Consider the following 19,263-nt stretch of genomic DNA (forward strand, 5'->3'; position numbering starts at 1 on the left):
TACCTCACAATTGCACTGAAGACCAATAAGGTGCCATACAAAGGGTTTCTCATGATGATTTGGCCAACCCTGTGGGCAAGGGCAGCAGGAGGATCAGAGAGACCCCCAGGACATAAGAGGAGACCAGGTTCTTTTAGTAAGATAAGACATGAAATCTGAACCGAGACTGTTTACTAGGTAGAGGTTGTAACTAATTAAGCCACAGTGCCTATATAAAAAATGCATTCTCCTGCTTTGAAGATTTTGTCTTGGCCCTGATACTTCTTTCACCCTCTGTCCTAGACATACCCATGAGGATCCTTGCAAACCTGCCACCTCTTTGGGGCTCTGCAAGGTCAAAAGGTTAGCATGAACCCCGGTCTCTTTGGAAATGATCAGCTCCTCTCTCCTAAGGCAGAGAAACTCTAGGCCTCAAGCTCTGGCTCTCTCCTGTCGCTGCCTCCATCTGTCCAATAAACAGCTCTTCTTCTACTCTTCACTCCCACTTCTCTTTTTCAATTTGGTTTGATTCTCTCTTTTGTTTTTCCTGGGGAATGCCACACCTTCCTAAGGGCATTTGTTTTTCCCAATTCCTACCCTTCTTCCATTGTAGTTTCTCTCTTCCAGTTTCTAGCCAGTTCCATTCTATTGTGAGCCTACTTGCTACCTGTACCTCTGCCTATTGTCCAGTTTCTTTTCTGTCACCTTCAAGCCTACTAAGAAGGGTCCTTTCGTCACACTTCCCACTTTCTTCCCTCAGATTCTTGGCTTGGCTGTGGCAGCTCAACCACCATCACCCTATTCTACCCCCTCTCTCTTGTACATACCTTCCCACATCTGGACTAGGCCAAGGTTACCTGTACTGCCAAACCCAGGCCCTTTACACCCTCCCTACAGACTCTTCTTCCCTTGATGCAGTTTCCAAAACTCAGTCCCTTCCTGTCTCTTTTGGCTCCTGAGAATAAGCTTCAGTTCTACAAGCCACTTTTTGTGTGCTTACTATGTGCCGGGTGTGGGCTGTCCCAGGCCTGAAGGACTGAGTACAGCCATGGTCCCTGTACTCAGCATCTTCCTCAGCTGACCCCCCCCCCCCTTGCCAGCACTTTGCTGCCATACCTCAGACCACCGTGCATCGGCAGCCTCAGGGCTGTATACCCACTGGCTATCCAGCCTAATTACCTAGTGCCTTCCAGATTTCTAGCTATTGTCTGACTTAGTTCCCTCTGATGGACAGTGAACTTCCCATAGATCATCCAACCAGGGACCTTCATCTCTATCTATAGAGATCTGTAATCTACTCTTCATGGTCCCTGTCAGCTGAATAAAGGATGTATTGGCCATATCACTGACATCCTCTCTCCATCCTCTCCTCTACCCTCCATTCTCAGCTCTTCTTTCTGATACAACAAAGTGGGGAACACCAGACAGCTCTCGGGGGAGTCACACAGCCATGCAGGAGCCCCCTTGCTTCCCTTCCTGAAACGAACACCTTAAGGTACCCATGTTAGGTCTTCCCACCTTCCTCCTAGTGTCTTGGCTCCCAGATCCCACATCTGGGGATGCAACGCATTCTGGAGACTGAGGGAGCAGAGTGCTGAGAAGGCCAGGCCAAGGGTGAGGGAACAAGGGCCTTGCACACAAATATAAGGAGGCATTCCATCTCAGGGTTGATTAAGTGCTGACCCACTCTCAGGAGACCCTTAGAGTGCTGAGCCTAAGTCTGGAACTTGAGGTGGTGATTGAATTGACCTCCCAGACAAATTCACAAGTATTGGAAGTTTGGAGGGACCCAGAAGAAACCTGCACAGTTGAGTCCACCAGATACATTCACCATTGAGGGTGAAGAGGATGGACATCTGGTAGAGGGTATCAAGAGGACAGAGTGAGAAACAACATGGGGAAAAATCATGGAAAACCAGCCTGTGACCCACTGACACGGCCTCTTACCCATGGAGCTTCACTGGGATGGGGGCAGGAAACCACTCTGCAGGCACTGGGTACACCCCAAAGGCTTTGCTCTTCTCCATGGGAGTTGCCTTTAAGAGCTTCAGTCCTACTGCTTAGGGGTGATGTGTCTCTGCAGCTTTCTTAACACCAGCCAGGCTGTTTGCCACCTGCCTTGTGCTCCATGTGTTTCCTTATTTTCTTACATTCACTCTTAATTCCCCCCAGTCACTTGGAATAAAGCTTTTGATATGTCTAGCCTCTCCCCTAACCAAAATGGGGAAGAGGGAAGGAACTGACAAAAGGAGGAGAAACACACTGTGATTGTTCATCGATGGGCCTGTTCTCTCAGCCAACTCCAGTGGACTACTGACATCCTGACTTCCTTCTTACCATATCAATGTCTTTCCTAGCATTGACAGCGCTCATGCTAACACCCCCTCAGCCAGTTTTCAGTTCCTCTCTTCCAAATCCTTTGGCTTTCTTTGAGCCCCTTTCAGCAGGGTGTCCCTCTGTCAATTCCCCAAATGGCCTATCTTCCTGTCCTTACTAGGCACTTAAGGTTTTGGTTGAATCTGCAATCCAACCAGACAGCCTTGCCATGTTTGAGATCCCCAGAGAAGGAAGAACAGGAGAAATCTATTGTTTTGAGACCACTAACAAATGGAAATATTTTCATGATCAGAAAACAACCTCCCCACCATGTGTTTCCCCACCAAGGGAAACACCTTTCCCTACAAGAAATTGCTAAATTATTAAAATACTCAACTGTATAAATGAATTCTAAACTTCTGACCTTTCCCTACATTAACTCTTGTAGAGGCCCTACTCAACTATAACTATAGTGAAGAGAGCCCTGAATTTGCAGTTAAAAGTCGATTTCTAATTGTACATTTTCTAACATTAGATTTTTCACTTAAAATCTAAGACTGTCATGAAGTAAAATGAAACAATGCATCCAAAAGTATAAACCACTGTATAAGTGAAAAGGCTATAATTGACAATTATGTGGAAATTTCTACCTTATCTTTGAACAAGTTAAAATTTATATGATTCTGAAAACAAATACGAGAAAAGATATGGTAGAGAGTTTTATTTCTATGTGTTTTCTACAGTTCCCATTACCTTCCCCTCACAACAGAAACAGGATTTTGTGTATCTTTCCAGAGTTTCTTTATACAGTTGCAAAGAGACACATTTTCTTTCACTTTACACAAAAGGTAGTTTGGTATACTCAGTGTCCTGAATTCTTTTACTTCATCTATATTGGGGAGTTTGTCATAATACATAGAGAATCTTTATAGCTGTGTACGATTTCACTGTATTGAAGTTTCACAGTTTAATCAATCCCCTAATGCCATTACCTTACTTTCTTTTTTTGTTGTTATTGCAATGCTGCAACTAAATACATTGCACATGTCTTTACACAAATGCATTAATATTTAAAAAGCAAATTCCTAAAAGTGGTTTCCACTGAATCAAAGGACATTTGCATTTATAATTATCAAAGCCAAATTTCTTCCACTGGGGTCATGGAGATTTACACTGTCACTAGCATTGTGTATTGTCACCGTGCTTATTTAACTTCTATGCAGAGTACATCATGAGAAACGCTGGGCTGGAAGAAGCACAAGCTGGAATCAAGATTGCTGGGAGAAATATCAATAACCTCAGATGTGCAGATGACACCAGCCTTATGGCAGAAAGTGAAGAGGAACTAAAAAGCCTCTTGATGAAAGTGAAAGAGGAGAGTGCAAAAGTTGGCTTAAAGCTCAAAATTCAGAAAACTAAGATCATGGCATCTGATCCCATCACTTCATGGGAAATAGATGGGTAAACAGTGGAAGCAGTGTCAGACTTTATTTTGGGGGGCTCCAAAATCACTGCAGATGGTGATTGTGAGAGGGTAACAGGCAGAGACATTACTTTGCTGACCAAGGTCCATCTAGTCAAGGCTATGGTTTTTCCTGTGGTCATGTATGGATGTGAGAGTTGGACTGTGAAGAAGGCTGAGTGCCGAAGAATTGATGCTTTTGAACTGTGGTGTTGGAGAAGACTCTTGGACTGCAAGGAGATCCAACCAGTCCATTCTGAAGATCAGCCCTGGGATTTCTTTGGAAAGAATGATGCTAAAGCTGAAACTCCAGTACTTTGGCCACCTCATGCGAAGAGTTGACTCATTGGAAAAGACTGTGATGCTGGGAGGGATTGGGGGCAGGAGGAGAAGGGGACGACAGAGGATGAGATGGCTGGATGGCATCACTGACTCGATGGACGTGAGTCTGAGTGAACTCCAGGAGTTGGTGATGGACAGGGAGGCCTGGCGTGCTGCGATTCATGGGGTCGCAAAGAGTCGGACATGACTGAGCAACTGAACTGAACTGAACTGAACAGGCAGGAAGGCCAGGGGTCTCCAAACAGAGGAAATAGCCTGCAAGTGTCAGACATTTTTATCTCTTTTAAGCGGCAGCAGGAAACAAACTAGCGATATTTTTTCCTTCTCTATACAAATTTAAAAGGAGGTTTCTCTTAAAATACTGTGTTGCCATAATGACACCTGGTTTCACCTGAAGTTAACTATTCTCAAACCTTGAGATAACCAATGCCTTTTTCTTATGAAAATGTTTATCTTAAGCTATGCTAATGTACTATGCATTTACCCCAAACTCTGTCTTCAAGTCGGTTCACCTCTTGCTCAGAACCTACTTGACAAACCAGCATGTTATACTCAGATATTGTTCCCCTAATCTACGTAAACGAAACTATTTGTATGGTGATCTGTCCTTCTTCAAGATTCAAGTTAATCATTTTATGGCCCAGGATGAAGCATTTGGTGCCAAGATTATCCCAAAATGCATCTTAAGGGTGAGGGACCTGGAGCCATTCTGAGTTTTAAGATGTTCCTTTCTTTCATTAACAAACTGCTAGTGACTATATAGGGCTTCCTTGGTAGCTTGGACGATAAAGCGTCTGCCTACAATGAGGGACACCCGGGTTCAATCCCTTGGTCAGGAAGATCCCCTGGAGAAGGAAATGGCAACCCACTCCAGTATTCATGCCTGGAAAATCCTACAGGTGGAAGAGCCTGGTGGGCTACAGTCCATGGGGTCACGAAGAATCCGACATGACTGAGTGATTTCTCTTCACTTCTTCTTCACTTAGTGACTATATAACATCCAGCTGAAGATTAGCAGGGGAGTACTCCTTCTGCCCCCTTCTGATGCCTATGTCACAAGCTTTCTCTATCTCCTTTATATTTTAATAAAACTTTATTAGACAAAAGCTCTGAGCGATCAAGCCTCGTCTCTGGCCCCGGATTGAATTCTTCTCCTCTGGAGGCCAAGAATCCCTGCGTCTTTTCTTTCAGCAACAACCTTTCAATTGCAGCCATGAAATTAAAAGACGCTTACTCCTTGGAAGGAAAGTTATGACCAACCTAGACAGCATATTAAAAAGCAGAGACATTACTTTGCCAACAAAGGTCTGTCTAGTCAAGGCTGTGGTTTTTCCAGTGATCATGTATGGATGTGGGAGTTGGACTGTGAAGAAAGCTGAGTGCCGAAGAATTGATGCTTTTGAACTGTGGTGTTAGAGAAGACTCTTGAGAGTCCCTTGGACTGTAAGGAGGTCCAACCAGTCCATTCTAAAGGAAATCAGTCCTGGGTGTTCACTGGAAGGACTGATGCTAAAGCTGAAACTCCAATACTTTGGCCACCTCATGCAAAGAGCTGACTCATTGGAAAAGACTCTGATGCTGGGAGGGATTGGGAGCAGGAGAGGGGACGACAGAGGATGAGATGGCTGGATGGCATCACCAACTCAATGGACATGAGTTTGAGTAAACTCTGGGAGTTGGTGATGGACAGGGAGGCCTGGTGTGCTGCGATTCATGGGGTCGCAAAGAGTCGGACACGACTGAGCGACTGAACTGAACTGAACTGAGCATTGTATATGAGTGCCTGTTTCCGCACAGCCTCACCAACAGAGTATGTTCTCAAATATTTTGATTAAAAATGTTATCTTATTGTTTTAATGTACATTTCCTTTATGAGTAAAATTATACTTTTTTCCCATATTTTTCAAGGCCATTTTATTTGTTTTTTCAACAACCTCTGAATATTTGATGTTAGATGGCATTACAACTCTAAAGTCCAAAAATTTTCTGACCATAATTGCACTAAGCAGTTGAGATAAAAGGAAAGCAAAGAATTGAGGGCAGGGATGTTCTATTTTCTCTGACCAAAGTTAAATACCTAAATATGCCACTAGAATGTGAGCACTAAAAAATGGAAATTATGTTTTATCCATTTTTATTCTCAGCAAAACACTCAGAATCTTGCAGACACTTAGTCATCAATGAACACTAAGGATGAAGTGAGCTATTCTTGGCAGTTTCTCCATGGAAGTTAGTTTCTCCATGGAAGTTAGAATCATGACCTAAACAATCTGGATGGCCTACCTATGAGTTAAGATCATGCCTTTTATTTAATCAGAGTACAGTCACCCTAAAGCTTATCAATGAAAATAATCTGAAATGACCATTGTTAGCTATGTAAATTATATAAATAGTTTAATTTGGTAAATTTACTGAGTAATAACATTTGCTTAAATGAAGAAAAACATCATAATACAAACAGAAGCATTAAGATTCCTAGGAAATTTAGAAAACAAGTTGTTGCCAGTGTCCTTCCCATCCTAATTTAGGGGAAAGGGATTTCTAATTTGAGATGATCTTGTTCTTTAAGTAAAAACATCTTGGAACTATAAAGGGGCAGTAACATCTGGTGATCATATAGGCATTTAATTTGTTCTAATTGTGTTCAGTAGACAATGTTTCTCTTTGCCTTTTTTTCGGGTGGCTATTTTCTGATTGTTTGCTTCATTCTGCCTCTTACAGACAATTCAAGTGCATAGTAAAACTAATTATAGCAGGGGGAGATTTCAAAGTTCAGATCATTTATAGATGAAATACAAGGCATGCATTTTGCTGTTACATTGTATAGGCTTAAAGGAGTGATCCTCATTTAAAGGTGTCAGTGAATATTAGCATCACTGAAGTTTGTTTTAAATATAAATCCCATGCCCCCTTATAAAAGATATCAGAATTTTCTGGGGAAAGTTTGGTCAGGTATACTCTAAAAAACTCTTATGTTTACTTCCCAAGGAACCATTTCTGTGTCCTGTCATGGCCGATGGCATGAGAATTGTTCTCATAGTGTGCTTTATGCCTGCTTTGAGAACCCAAAGAAATCATATATTTGCTCCAATTTGGTATATAGTGCTTACTACATGTGTTTTGAGAAGACCAAAGATCTAGCTATTCATTATTTAGCCTTCCCCGTCTTCTTTTATTTCTGATATGCATTCTGTATATCTTAGTAGTTTCCTCACCAGGAGCTAGTACTTTCCCAGCTGATAATTCCCTTAATGAACTTTGTTAATCAAACCATACACCATGATGTCTAAGTCCCTCTTATCATTTTATGGACACTTAAGATCACCTAAAATAATCCTACTCTAATTCCAGCATTTTTTTAAACAGAGAAGGAAACCAAGACCATCAGTGGTTAAATAACTTAGTTAAGGTCAGAGTGGCAGCACTTTGACTAGGATCCTGGTCTCATTAAGTACTGATCCAGTATAGTTTTCTGTGGTAGCACATTATCGCTCTATCACAAATCATTTACACTCATATATAATTCTTGTGATAAGCACCTACCGTGACTTAAGCCTTGTGCTAGACGCTTTCACACACACTGTCACTCAATTGAGGAGTAACATATTAAGACATATTTTTCTAAGTTAAAACAATTATCAAATCAGGGCAAAAATTACAAATACATTACAATCAATTGCGGGAGACAGGCCGTCTTCTAAAAGGAGTTTCCAGTAAGAACACTTTGGATTAGTGGAACCGCTTAACCTAAAGGCTGTCTGTTCTCTTGCCCCAGTGATGCCCCCACCTCTCTCCTTACTTGCCCTTCTCTCCGAAACTCAATTTAGATTTGCTAGGCTGTCTAACATTAATCCAACACATCCTCTAACCCCGTGACGTTGCTGGCTTTCTTCTACCTGTTTTCTTTCCTTTTGGAAGGCATTTTCCTGGCTCCTGAAGCAGAAACAGAATGTCATACTCGTTCTGTCTTCACTCGACAGGCTTCTGCTACACGTCTCAGCTCAACACCCACCCTTTTCCCCTTCAGGTGCAGCAAAGAGGAAACAGACACAATGTGGTGGAAAGGTCTTGTATATAGTTTTGTTCATTTCAACGAGTGTGGGGAGCTGCTCTCACTGGCGCTTATGGGGAAGGCATCTGTGCCTGGAGGAAGGGGCGTGGCTCCCACACTGTGGACTCCGGGTGGCACTCCGAGCACCTTTAGCTTTAGCCGAAGTCTTGGGGCGAGTAGCCCTCGAGTCGCACGTCTTCGCCTGCCCATGAGGAGTCCGGCCGGTTTTAGAGGAAGGCGGCCTCTGGGCGGTCCGTTTCACCGGCTTCTCCGGGTCCTGCTTCTTTTCTCCCCTGGCCTTGGAGCTTGGCCTCTTCGCATTTCGCGATCTGGGCCTGATGTCTTCCTTCTTGGCCCTCCCTTCCGCCTTGGTTCTGGAACTCACCAGGTCCTTGGCCCTTGACCTCCCCTTCCTCGAGTCTGCCCTCGAGCGCCCCCTCCTCACCTTCCGGGCCACCGTGCGGCGGGCAGGGCGCCTGCGTGAGTTCCGCGAGTTCCGCGCCCGGAGCGGGGTCCTCGGCGAGCGCCCGCCCTCCTCCAGCCTTGGGCGTCCTGGCTTTCTCTTCGGCTTCGGAACCTTCCAGATCCTGAAGTAGCCGGCGGCTTCGCTGCCGCTCACCCGGAGGAGAAGACTCTTCCCTTCAGACCTGCACCTTTCGCCCGAGAGGCGGCCGCAATTCCTGCGCACCTCGTAGCCCGCATTTCCGAACTCCTTCTTGAGAGCCGCCAGGGTCAGCCTTTTGTGTGAGGCGATGGCGCGGAGCAACAGCTGGGACACCTTGAGCACGGAGCGCGAGCCCCGCCTCGGCGGTCTCGTGGGCTGCTGGGTTTTAACTTCAGTACCGTGGGATTCGTCCATGGGCTCAACCCCTTCAGCCATAGCCCCGCTCCCTCTCCCGCTCCCGCTCCCGCGGGGCCACTGGCTCTGAACCTCACCCCGGTATGAGCTAATAAGAGCGGCTGCCAGGCCACGTCACAAATGCGGGTCCTATTACGAGGGCGGCCGACCCAATGGGTAGGGGGTCTTTCTCACTTTGAAAAACCAATCAGACGCCGTTTCCTTCTAGGTCTAAACCAATTCGGATTTTCAGAGCCTTTGCACACCTGAAAAATCCCCTTTATAATATCTAGGGTTCTGTTTCCTGGTCTTAAGTTTACACTTCTCATTGATCTTGATCTCAACCGCTTTCTGAAGGTCACTATTTTTTCTGTGGTCCTGCACACCATCTACCCACATTCTCCTAAAAAGGAAGAGAAGTTGTTCCCAACCACCCACAAGTAATATAATGCCTTTAAAAAGTAGCTATGGTAGTCTATAAAACACAACCTGGCTGAGAAATTCCCATTTTTAGGTCCCACCAGGAAAATGTATGCAGTCATATCTCCCTGGCTCTCAGCACAGTGGATTTTGTGCAAGAGTATGAAACAAAGTAAGAAATCACTGTGGTCCCTCTACCCTAAACATAGTTCCCACACCTGTAAAGTTCAGATGCCTCGTTCAATTGGATTGGAACAATCCAGATTCCAAATAAGGACAGCCTAGGAACGCTGGTCTAATCATTATTCTTTAAACAGACTCTGATTTTCTGCTTCTTGTCCTCTTCTTAGATCGCTTATCCCATCTCTGTCCAGATAAATCCTGCTTGTCTTTCAAAATCCTGCTAAATGCTCCTTCACTGAAGCCTCCTCAGACTCCTTCAGTAAAAGAATGTCTTTTCTCTTAATTACCACAATTACTTCTGTAACCCTATATGGTTTTTTCTTTACTGTAAATTAATTTTATATTAGAAGGTACAGTGTGGCACAATATTTTAAAAAAGAAAAAACTGGAGCTGGAAGATATGAATACATATCCTAGCTCTTTAATAGCCATATGACATTAATAATCCTTAATATTTTTAAACCTGACTTCCTTATCTAAGAAAGAGGTTTAATAATCCCTTCCTACCAACATCACAGAAACATACCATACTGCAAAAATTCAGAAGATGTGATAATAGACAAACGAGCATAAAAGTTATTTCACTCTGGATCTTTATATCTTTCCAATGAAATTAAAAGTTCGCTCAGAGTCAGACGGTCTTTGAATTTCTATACCCCGTGCTGTACCTAATACAGCATTATTATATATAGCAAGCATTTGATTTGAGTCTGCTTAAGCTCCTTGCTGGTGAGGAGGCTTTTTCTGGATTCAGAGGGAAAGTCCCAGAAAAACATGAAAAAAGAGCAGGATGAATTTCAAAGAGCTGGAAATGAAGGCAACCAAGGAAGCTAGTTGTTCAAGGACCTCTAATTTAAGACACGGTTTAGTTGAGAATAATTCAAAGAATACCTCAAGTTGCAAAGCATATCATACTTTTCCAGAGGACATTCACATATCATCAGCAGTCATAGGCTGGAGTGTGGCATTGTTACTTCCAGGAATCAAAGTTCCAGGAAGTTGCTTAGACCAGAGCTTGTTAAGTTTTAACATGCACTTACTTCATAATGTAAAGCTTCCAATACATTAGATCTGAGATGGATCCAGAGATTTTACCAACAAGCTCCCATGTAGTTCCTGGATAAAACACAACTGCTAGGGGTAGAGGAGAGTAGACAATGAGAAGGAAAGTGGCAGGAGGTAAGACTGGAAACGTAGATGAGGGTCAAGTTGTGAAGGACAGATACCATTATAATGACACAGATGTTATAGGTCACACAGCAGTTAAGTGATAGAGTTTGGATTTAAACCTGAGTCTACTTAATTCTGGGCTTCCTTGGTGGCTCAGAGGGTAAAGTATCTGCCTGCAATGCAGGAGACCCAGGTTTGATCCCTGGGTCAGGAAGATCCCCTGGTGAAGGAAATGGCAACCCACTCCAGTATTCTTGCTTGAAGAATCCCATGGACGGAGGAGCCTGGTAGGCTGCAGTCCACGGAATTGCAAAGAGTTGGACACAACTGAGACTTCACTTTCACTTTCTACTTAATTGTAAGGCCTGAGTTCTTAAAATTACTATGCTAGGTTTCCTTTTCTCCCCACCGCCCTATATATCTCCATTATAGAACAGAGGGGCCTCCCAGGTGGTCCCGGTGGTAAAGAATCTGCCTGCTACTGCAGAAGAAGCAAGAGACGCAGGTTCAATCCCTGGACTGGGAAGATCCCCTGTAGTAGGAAATGGCAGTCCGCTCCAATATTCCTGCCTGGAAAACTCCATGGACAGAGGAGCCTGGTGGGCTTTAGTCCATGGGGCTGCAAAGAGTTGGATGTGACTGAGCAGCTGAAAACATATAGAGTAGAGGGAAGTTTAGAATCACAGCTCAGGGTCAAGAGTATTTATGAGCAATCACTGTACTTTCTCCAAGGCTTTCGATCAGGGCAGAGTTCTGTGACCCTGAGGATCTCCAGGGGCAAGGGCTAACACAGCAGCACAGGGACAACGCACCAAGGAAGAGCTGCCAGATACAGAGGCAGAACTACATGGTGCTAGATTTCTCCCATTTGTAGAGTCTCTTGGCCTGGCTATTCTTCCTGGTTGCATAGGCCAGTGGTCACAGGAAGGGGCAACCACCAGAGAAAAAGAAAAACAGACAAAGTGTTTGCTTTGAGAATAGGAGGAAAGTAAATGAAATATCACCTTCGTATCAGCTGATTCCAGGTAAAAACAGGTTGTTTTTTTATGTATGATACTGCATACAATGGTATCATCATGAAGGAAAGAACCAAATAAAAAACCATGTTTACTGATACCCCTGTGATCACAAAGGAGGCAAATTGGAAAACTTTGAGGCTGAAATCAAAGGAAAAGAAACCTATGAAAAACTATCCAAAATACCAACACCTATGACAAAAAAGAGAAAACATTTTTTATTTATATATAACCGTTCATTTCACATAGATTTCTGTATAAATATGCTGTAAATAAGAGAGGAATAACTAAAAATGGGAGGTAGAAAACAAATGCCCCCACCACCACTCAGATGACTCAGAAGCTAAGAAAGCCAGTTGACATCTTTCATAGTGTTAGGTAGTTAGAATAGGAAAAAGGAGTCCAAAATGGCAGTGGCTAAAAGACAAAGAAGGGAAAAGCCTGCAAAAATAGAACAAAGGAAGGTCTGAGGACCAGAGTGAGGACCTCAGGTAAAACAAGCAGCCCTCTTGGCTAGCCCAATTTACATAGAGCAGGCTCAGGGAGAGGAGAGAAAACATAAAAAGATGAGCCAAAATTGAACCAGGGGCTTCTCTTCCGTCTTTTGGGTCTGCCCGCCCTCATGCCTTGAGGGTGTATTTTCCTTTGCTTGCCAATAAAACTGAGCTATAACACTGGTCCATCCGCCACTTCAAATTTTTGCTGCAGCAAGACAGAACTGAGAAAATTACACATTCCTCCAACATATATGGTGCCATGACTCGGGTTTAACCTGGCTGAAACAATCTCGGCTCAGCCCCCAAGAGTCAAGATGCCAAGCACAGCAGAAGCCTAACTCAGTGAAAGCTTCCACAGTGGAAGCTGAACACGAAGAAAACCCAGTGCAGGGGAAGTGACAAGAAGCTCACTGTGCTGGAAACCGGGACAGCAAAAACAAACTCAGCAGAAGGCTCACACGGCTCAGTCTCAGATTCCAGAGACCACCGATTCGAGTAGGAAGTCCTCGCTCCTGTGGCTGGAAGGACATATGGCTAACAACATCTTAATTCTTTTACAATCTCTTGTTTCTTGTTTCCTTGAACCTCCTGCGAACAGGCAAGCAGCAGTGGGTGCCCAGGGTGTCTCGAAGGCTCCACTATCTGTGGTGCCCTAGTAGCTGTTGCCCAAGTGGGTGGGGATTCTTCTGTCCTTAAGCCACTGAAAACTGTGAGCACAGGTCAGGTATTCAGCAGATTTTCTGGCAGGTTATGAAGGGGATTCCTTGGCACATTTTCCCCACTGCTTTTTCCTCCCATCCTTCAGCTCCTCTCCCCGTCTATGCCACTGCTTACAAAGTATTGGGCACGTCATCATCTTTCCATTCGTGAAAGTTGCGCTTGAAACCATTTACCTAAGATTGGGACTCAAACCCACATGGCTGGGACTCTGCACTACGCTTAGTCACTCAGTCATATCTGACTGGGACTTGAAACCAGCCAAAACCCATGGTGCCTGGTTTTAGGACCTAATGAAGCTCAAGCTCTTGATACCTCATTGCAAAAAATCAGTGAGAGACACAGTGATAAGTAAGAGGTGGATTTGTTCGGATTTAGAGAGAAGTACACTCCACAAGGTGTGGGCCATTGCAGAGAGTGGTGTGGTTAGTTTTCCCTGAGCTGGGTGATTTCATATGCTAATGAGTGGGAGAATCATTCTGACAATTGGGGAACCACCCACTCTTCAGTCTTTTGACAGTGCCTTGGAACTGTCCTGGCCAGATAACCTCTGGCTATGTCATTTAGCTTGCATATTGAGGATCAAGGTTTAGTTGAATTTGGCTTGTCATCTTGGACCCATTTGATTTTAATTGGTCTATGTTTTGCGCTTGGGCTATGTCATTTTTTCTAAAGTTGTGCCCTGCCCCCCTCCTTCCTGTTCCATGCTCCATTCCTGAGCCCCATCCAGGCCCAAAATGTTGCCTCTACAATCTTCTGGAGGGACTTGGGAGAGACATACTGTATAATATCCAATCTCTCTAGATATTCAGGCCCTCGTCTTCCATGTTTCCTACAACATGTGCAACAATAGCATCTCTCAGTGAACCCTCTAGGGCAGGTGACAGGCCCACAATGCCTGCTAGCAGTCCATCTGTTGGTGGCATCCCTTCAAAGGCAATTGGGCTTCCAGGGATAATGTTTGCAACTCTGGGAGTTAGCCCTACAGGCCGTTTGGGCCCAAACCCTTACCACCCTTCTCCTAAAGTTACAAACATACCCCTGGATCAAATCTCCACTCCACTTTTATGGAACATCTGGTCTATTGCCTCATCAATTTGTTCTTAAACCGCTCACTAACTCCCACAACCAGGACCCTGCCCCCTTGTAGGCAACATCACTCCACCATGCTTCAGTTCAGTTCAGTCGCTCAGTCGTGTCTGACTCTTTGCGACCCCATGAATCGCAGCACACCAGGCCTCCCTGTCCATCACCATCTCCCGGAGTTCACTCAGACTCATGTCCATCAAGTCCGTGATGCCATCCAGCCATCTCATCCTCGGTCGTCCTCTTCTCCTCCTGCCCACAATCCCTCCCAGCATCAGAGTCTTTTCCAATGAGTCAACTCTTCACATGAGGTGGCCAAAGTACTGGAGCTTCAGCTTTAGCATCATTCCTTCCAAAGAAATCGCAGGGTTGATCTCCTTCAGAATGGACTGGTTGGATCTCCTATTATTAAAATACTCCTAACGCCCCTAACAGGACCAGATAACCCATTCCTTTGTCATTACTTCTGTTATTACCTAAAGTGGGTCTATGACAATTAGATGTTTACCATTGAAGACACCCTAAGCTGCTCTTATGAAAGACTAGGGGAGAAAATCAATGACTTACATTCCCTCAGAGCAATAAGAGGATAAGGCTTATGGCTGTTTCACCAGGTTCCCAGTCTCAGAGCACAGGCTTGGATTACTTTACATCATGGTATCTATTCCCATCTGCAGTGGACAAACCAGCAATGAGTTAAGGTTACAACCCCTTAATCCTACCCAGCACTACTCATGCTGGAGACCTTAGGGACGTCCAACTCCAGCCTGGAGTCCCAGAAGGTCAACGTGCCTCGATCTGCCTAGGGATTCGGTCCCCAGGAGGTTGTCATGCCTCAGCCTGCTCAGGGACCCACTAGCCCGTGGTCCCAAGAGGTCGACCTGCCTAAAGATCTGGTCCTTGGAAGGTTGTCACACCTCAACTTCCTGGGGATCCACCAGTCCAAGGGTCCCAGGAGGTCGGCATGCCTAGCCCTGCCAGGGAGTCAATCTCCAGGAGGCTGTCACGCCTCAGCCTGCCTTGGGATCTGCGCCCTGACCCAGGGGCACCTGGCTCTCAGGTTGCAACAGTACTGGGTAGGATAAGCTTCAGAAAGACTCACCCCTAAGGAAGTCCACCCATGGAAATAGAAGGAAGCCTATTAGCTGTGGGACTATGCTCAGTCTCAGCAGTAACTCAGGAGTCCAACAAGAACCCCATTGCCTTTCTGGAAAGGCTAAACGGCCCTCTAAATGTTTACCAATCTGGACTTAAGCTCTTATGAGGGACAGGTGATTTTAAAAGACAAATTCCTGTGCCAATGTGCATCAGACATCAGGATAAAGTTACAACAGCTATAGCAGCAGGACCCTGATGCCTCTTTAGATGAGATGATCCAGACAGCCACCAATTCCTTTTATAACAGAGAACAGGAGAGGGAGGCCAAGGCCCAGGAAAGGGAGAGAAGAAAAGAGACAAGGCATGCCCAGATGCTGGCCGCCCTCCAGAGAAGCCCTATGGCAAACCCCAAGTCCTTAAAGGATAAGGCACAAGGCAAATGCCTGATCTGTAGACAGGTGAGACATTGGGCCAAAGAGTGTCCAAACTGTGACAAGTCTCCTAAAATGGCTCACTACAAATGCCATCAGTTGGGACATTGGGTGGCACTCTATCCTCAGGACCCAAGAGCTTCTAGGTCAAGTGCCAAGCCTTCCCTCACAATGGTTTAACAGGACTGAGGCAGCCTGCTCCAGCCAGCCCACCTGTCACAGATAACCATCATGGGGCTGCAGCCAAGGGTGCAACTGGATGTGGGAGGTAGGTCCGAGAATTTCTTGGTTGACACAGGGGCTACCTACTCTGTCCTGACCTCCTACTCCGGAACCTTCTCCTCCCAAACCTGTACCATTTGGGGTGCTACAGAAAAAACAATTACAAAAAGATTCATTCACCCAAGAACTTCTCTAGTTTCTTGGATGGACAAATATCTTCCCATCAGTTTCGGGTGGTCCCTGAGGGTCCAACTCCCTTATTGGGAAGAGATCTTTCCTTGCCTTTGAAATCTTGCAGCTATTGCAGACCTTTAAAACTCTCTTTTTGGGGACAAACTAACACTATTTCTACCATCCACCAAGTGAAACAACTCCTGAATGGGAGAGGCCATTTATGGATGTCTGATCAAAGAACCCTCAGATATCATGTAGTGCTGATGGAAAATCAGGCCTGACTATATCCCCTTGTGAGGTTCTTAACCCAGGTACCTTCCTGTTTATCCCCAAGGGCTCTCTCCCCTTTCGCTCTTGCCTAGAAACCTTGGACCACTGAACAAAACTCTGAGAGGGGTTGTCAGAAGATCCTCTGACCAATCCTGAGGAAATCTGGTACGCTGATGGAAGCAGCTTTGTCTTGGATGGAAAAAGAAGAGCTGGATATGCAGTAGTCTCCAATTTTGAGACCACAGAGGCTAACTCTTTGCCACCAGGTACTTGAGCTCATAGCCCTGACTCGAGCTTTAGAGCTGGGAAAAGGAAAAATAGTAGTCATTTACACTGACCCCAAGTATGCCTTTCCGATGCTATATGCACATGCTGCTATTTGGAAAGAAAGAGGCCACTTGACCACCCGAGGGTCCCCAATCAAATATGGTGATCAAATCCTTAGGCTCTTAGAGGCAGTTCATCTGCCCAGTGAGGTTTTAGTTTCCCATTGTAAAGGACACCAAAAAGGAGCACAGAATGGGCATAAGGGAACCAAGCAGCCAATCAGGCAGCTAAGAGAGAAGCATTACAGAATAATGACCTAATAGGGGCTGCCACCTTAGTTCCACAGACTAATTTGCCAGAAACTCCTTCATATACTGAAGGTGAGATTCTTAAAGCTAAGAGTGGGGCTTCCAAGAAGATCATACGGAGTGATTCCAAAAGGAGGGACTCCTTTTTCTGCCTGGGAACCTCCAGTGGAAGTTGGTTAATTCCTTACATGCCACCACTCATTTAGGGGAAAATGCCCTCCAAAGATTACTAGAAAGGTCCTTCAGAGGAACAGGCTTCCAAACGACTATAAGGCAAGTGGTCTCCTCTTGTCCCACTTGCCAATTAAACAACCCCCAAGGAGCTCGAAGACCCCAGCTGGCACAGCCTGTCCAATGACGTGAGATCTACCCAGGAGAGGACTGGTAGATGGACTTCACCCAGATGCCAGTTTTTCAACGGTCAGTCATTCAGTCGTGTCTGACTCTTTGCAACCCCATGACCCACAGCACACCAGGCCTCCCTGTCCATCACCAACTCCCGGTGTCCACCGAAACCCATGTCCATTCAGTCAGTGATGCCATCCAACCATCTCATCCTCTGTCATTCCCTTCTCCTCCTGCCCTCAATCTTTCCCAGCATCAGGGTCTTTTCCAATGAGTCAGCTCTTCGCATCAGGTGGCCAAAGTACTGGAGTTTCAGCTTCAACATCAGTCCTTCCAGTGAACACCCAGGAATGATCTCCTTTAGGATGGATTGTTTGGATCTCCTTGCAGTCCAAGGGACTCTCAAGAATCTTCTCCAACACCACAGTTCAAAAGCATCAATTCTTTTGAGCTTTATAGTCCAACTCTCACATCCATACATGACCACTGGACAAACCATAGCCTTGACTAGAGGGACCTTTGTTGGCAAAGTAATGTCTCTGCTTTTTAATATGCTGTATAGGTTGGTCATAACTTTGCTTCCAAGGAGTAAGCATCTTTTAATTTCATGGCTGCAATCACCATCTGCAGTGATTTTGGAGCCGGGAAAAATAAAGTCAGCCACTGTTTCCACTATTTCCCCATCTATTTGCCATGAAGTGATGGGACCGGATGCCATGGTCTTAGTTTTCTGAATGTTGAGCTTTAAGCAAACTTTTTTACTCTCCTCTTTCACCTTCATCAAGAGGCTCTTTAGTTCTTCTTCACTTTCTGCCATAAGGGTGGTGTCATCTGCATATCTGAGGTTATTGATATTTCTCCTGGCAATCTTGATTCCAGCTTGTGCTTCCTCCAGCCCAGCGTTTCTCATGATGTACTCTGCATAAAAGTTAAATAAGCACGGTGACAATATACAGCCTTGACGTACTCCTTTTCCTATTTGGAACCAGTCTGTTGTTCCACGTCCAGTTCTAGCTCTTGCTTCTTGACCTGCAATTTTCAAGGGTATAAACACCTATTAGTCATGATAGATACGTTCACAGGATGGATTGAAGGCTTTCCCACCCACACTGAGAAGGCTGAGGAGGTGGTAAAAAAAAAAAAAAAAAGACTGCTCCATGAAATCATTCTGAGCTTTGGTCTTCGCAGGTCATTATAAAGTGATAAAGGGACATCATTTACTTCTAAGGTCACCCAAGGGCTATCTACAGTATTGGGCATTACTTACTAGCTCCATTATGCCTGGAGGTCTCAGCCTTCAGGAAAAGTAGAAAGAGCCAACCAATTCTTAAAATCAGTGATAAATAAGGTAACCCAAGAGACCTCCCTGGGATGGAAGGAGGCTTTACCAATAGCTCTCCTCCACACCTATATTGCCCCTAAGGAACAGATTGGTCTTAGTCCTTATGAGATGCTATATGGGAGACCTTCTGTTTATGTCAATGACCTCTTCCTAGATCCAGCGGCTCAGTCCCTCCTGTCTTATACCATGGCCACTGGGCAATTCCAACAGGATATAAGCTCATGGGGTGTTAACCAGGACCTAAAAGATTCTAAAAAGTCACCGCTATATGCTCTAGGGATTCAAGTCCTAATTAAAGTCTGGAAAGATGGGTCTCCAAAGGCTCAATTCCAGCCTTTCCAGCTCAACTCCAGGACCCCTACCCTGTAATACTTTTGAGAGGGTAACAGGCAGGAAGGCCAGGTGTCTCCAAAAGGAGGAAATAGCCTGCAAGTGTCAGACATTTTTATCTCTCTTAAGCGGCAGAAGGAAACAAACTAGCGATATTTTTTTTTCCTTCTCTGCTGCTGCTGCTGCTAAGTCACTTCAGTCGTGTCCAACTCTGTGCGACCCCATAAATGGCAGCCCACCAGGCTCTGCTGTCCCTGGGATTCTCCAGGGAAGAACACTGGAGCGGGGTGCCATTGCCTTCTCCAATGCATGAAAGTGAAAAGTGAAAGTGAAGTCGTTCAGTCGTTGTCTGACTCTTCTCAACCTCATGGACTGAAGCCTACCAGGTTCCTCTGTCCA

The 19,263-nt window shown here is 45.1% G+C and overlaps 1 protein-coding gene across 1 annotated transcript; it reads right to left on the reverse strand.

Moving 5' to 3' along the window:
* Window positions 1-7,754: 7,754 nt before the first annotated feature.
* On the reverse strand, window positions 7,755-9,030 carry LOC120861248 (testis-specific H1 histone-like). The gene has a single exon (XM_040236876.1). It carries the CDS (start codon window positions 9,028-9,030, stop codon window positions 8,212-8,214), a length of 819 nt encoding a protein of 272 aa, XP_040092810.1. The 3' UTR covers window positions 7,755-8,211.
* Between the last annotated feature and the right edge of the window lie 10,233 nt (window positions 9,031-19,263).

This window comes from Oryx dammah, unplaced genomic scaffold (genome assembly GCF_014754425.2).
Source record: "Oryx dammah isolate SB20612 unplaced genomic scaffold, SCBI_Odam_1.1 HiC_scaffold_11232, whole genome shotgun sequence".
NCBI classification, from domain to species: Eukaryota; Metazoa; Chordata; class Mammalia; order Artiodactyla; family Bovidae; genus Oryx; species Oryx dammah.

Bases quoted from the DNA above. Each gene is read 5' to 3' on its own strand.
- LOC120861248 (XM_040236876.1), bottom strand. From the start codon at position 9,030: ATGGCTGAAGGGGTTGAGCCCATGGACGAATCCCACGGTACTGAAGTT.